This window comes from Brassica napus, chromosome C6, assembly GCF_020379485.1.
Source record: "Brassica napus cultivar Da-Ae chromosome C6, Da-Ae, whole genome shotgun sequence".
Lineage (NCBI taxonomy): Eukaryota > Viridiplantae > Streptophyta > Magnoliopsida > Brassicales > Brassicaceae > Brassica > Brassica napus.
Window position 1 is genome coordinate 685,368 of NC_063449.1, and position 2,796 is coordinate 688,163.

Sequence of the window (2,796 nt, forward strand, 5' to 3'; positions counted from 1 at the left end):
GATTATATTAATTCAGATTTGTTTTTAAATAATCTATATTTTAAAGACGGATAACGACATCAGTTAGCATTGTTAGGAATATACGAAAATATGGATTCTATCAAGATTATGTAAATAGATTAGAGGTTGTGTTCTTATCCATTAGAAAATGTTCAAATTTAGAGATTACTTGAAAGAAAATTCATTTCTATGATGAAATGTTTAGATCATGGGATTAGATTGAAGAAATGACTTGATTTTCATTGTTAATATTGATAACGTTTTTCAGTAAGTAGCATTTCATTGTTAATACATTCGATCCAAGAATTATTTCAGAAAGAGGGTTCATGGTTTAGGTTATGTGGTTATAGTCAACGTCATGTAATTTGCATTTAAGGATTGAAACCCTAACTGTTTTGAGATCTGACATTAGGGACTAAATCATCTTAGACCGGATTAGAATTAGGAAAAAAAGGTTTAAAAACAAACCATTAGAATATGGTTCAATGGGAACGACACAGGTTCAAACAGAAATGGCTCGAAAAGTGCTAAAACGACGCAGTATCAAACAGGAAAATAATCGCAAACCGAATTAGAATTAGGAATTCGCGGTTTAATGCCAAACCATTAAAGTGGTTTAGGCGAAAACGACGCAGTATCAAACAAAAATGGTGCGGAAAGTCCAAATTGCCCTTAATGAAAGAGACAGCAAGGCTACTCGCTAGGGGCAATTAGAGTAAAAAACCGAAATGTAACCTGTTTTAATAGTATAGATCTACAAATTTTGAATATATATTCTTGAGGTTTATATGTTAGATTCAAAAGTTTATAAATTCAACCTAATGCAATTTTTAATATTTCTAATTATTATTCAAAATTTTGGCATTGTATACAAAATGTATATTTTCATACAATATTCATATATGTGAATTTCGCGGACAACTACCTAATTCATTATTTAAAAATAAAAGTTTTACTTGTGAAGGTTTTTTATGTTTTGAAATGATTTTGACATTTTGGATATTCAGTTTTTTTTTTCAGATCTAAAGACAATATCAAACCTTAAACTTACTTCTTAAGTATTCAATTGTTATTAGTAACATGAATCTTGAGTTATATTCTATTTGTAGAATTTTTAAAATAGTATAGTACATGAAAATTTTTTTGTTTCATCTTCATATTTGGGAAATATATTTGTTTTCATTTTTAGAAAAAAAAGATAATATATGCAAAAATGAAGATACTTTTTCTTAATATAATAATTCTTTTTACAAGAATAAAAATTTTAATTAACAAATTATAAAACAAAAACAATAAGAGAGACGAAATATGGAAGTTTTTTTACAGCTCTTCCGCGGAGACTGATAAGTTTGAGCTTAAAAATCACTAAGAACAAGGCAGAACGTCGGATCAAGAAAGGAGGGAGTAATAATACAGACAGAGAGAGATAAGGATAAAGATATTTCTTGTAAATTGTTTTGGTACCCTTCCCACATAGGTTGCTGAAGTACTCATAAAATAAAATGTAAAACGACATCATCATATTAATAAAGTGTTGATTTAGTTATTCATCCATCAAGCGTCCTCTTTCTGGTAGCTATCGGAATAAATAGCTCAGAACTTTCGGCGCATGCTGCTGGCGGATAGAAGGTATCAGGATGTTCAATGGCAAAATAGAAATCTCTCACTGCCAAAGCTTCAATAATATCCCGGACCTTGTGTTCTTCTAGGATTTTTTGGTTTTTTGTGATTATCAGCACATTTGTTCCTGCAGGATAATGGCTCATTGCCCAGAAAAGAAGCTCCACTAACATCATGTTCATTCGAGCAACTCTGTCCCCTGGAATAGTAAGATCAACATATATATACATAAAAAGGAAGAAAAACAAAGAGATAGAAAGATAGTGAGAAAAGAGGGGTAAGTAAAGCGTAAAACACCTTCAAATATTTTGGAATAAATTCCGGCTTCCAAATATTGGTCAAGCAAATCTTGGGGGATGGTTATCTTTAGGCCAAAGTAACCGTTGATTCTAATCCGACCTCGATAACCTTCTTTCTCAATAGCTGTTACGATATTCTTTTTAAACAAAAGAGGATCAGGGATTGAGAAATCCTCCGCGTCGAACATAACATACGTGGAGCGCACTGCGAGTAGAAGGAATATCAAGACATACTTATGAAACAAAAAAAAAAAAAATTCGTGAAAACAAGAAATTTTGTCAATAATCTAACAGGTCGATCAGAAGAAATCTACTCTATGTCTAATTAATCACATGTACGAACGAAATTTTATTATGACAAATGGATCGGATGAAATCTAATCATTATGTACCAGACAAACAATTTCGAGAAAGGGATCGATCTTACACATCTCTTTTCTCAGTGGCTTGGGGAAAAGTCTGTCCATCGTTTCGTCGGTGCCCGTGGACATGGTTCGACTCTGCGAGCAAGAAAATAGGAGAAGCCTCTTCGTGGAAAGTTTTGCTGCCGATAAGAGACTTAGGGTTAAACCTGCCGCAACCTCCTCCTATGCGTCTATCTATGTATAAAGGCCCATGTGTTTTCTATTGGGCCAGGCCCCCCAGATATCACATTTGTAAAACAAATTAAATGGTGAAATAATCTCTTAAACACCCGGAAAATGAGTATTTAAATATTTAACTATTTGAAATGCGCAAATTTAATATCAAAGTATTGTTTGCACGATTTTATTCTCCAACTAATAGTTGACTTGGCAAATTGGTGACTGAAAAAGTCAACCATACGATACTCGTTAGTTTTATATCAATCATCTTTGCCATTAAACCTGAAAAACTC

The 2,796-nt window shown here is 32.4% G+C and overlaps 1 protein-coding gene across 1 annotated transcript; it reads right to left on the reverse strand.

The window, feature by feature from the left end:
* Nucleotides 1–1,427: 1,427 nt before the first annotated feature.
* Nucleotides 1,428–2,530, reverse strand: LOC106423627. Its single transcript, XM_013864403.3, has 3 exons — nucleotides 2,347–2,530; nucleotides 1,918–2,124; nucleotides 1,428–1,819 (listed from the first exon to the last, which is right to left on the reverse strand). Exons 1-3 carry the CDS (start codon nucleotides 2,408–2,410, stop codon nucleotides 1,548–1,550), a joined length of 543 nt encoding a protein of 180 aa, XP_013719857.1. The 5' UTR covers nucleotides 2,411–2,530; the 3' UTR covers nucleotides 1,428–1,547.
* Between the last annotated feature and the right edge of the window lie 266 nt (nucleotides 2,531–2,796).

What these genes read in the sequence shown, in the direction of transcription:
- LOC106423627 (XM_013864403.3), bottom strand. Translation starts at nt 2,410, where the DNA reads ATGTCCACGGGCACCGACGAAACGATGGACAGACTTTTCCCCAAGCCA. An exon ending in GCCACTGAGAAAAGAGATGT is followed by an intron (nt 2,125 to 2,346) that starts GTAAGATCGATC and finishes TTCTACTCGCAG; the next exon opens with TGCGCTCCACGTATGTTATG. An exon ending in TTATTCCAAAATATTTGAAG is followed by an intron (nt 1,820 to 1,917) that starts GTGTTTTACGCT and finishes TTACTATTCCAG; the next exon opens with GGGACAGAGTTGCTCGAATG.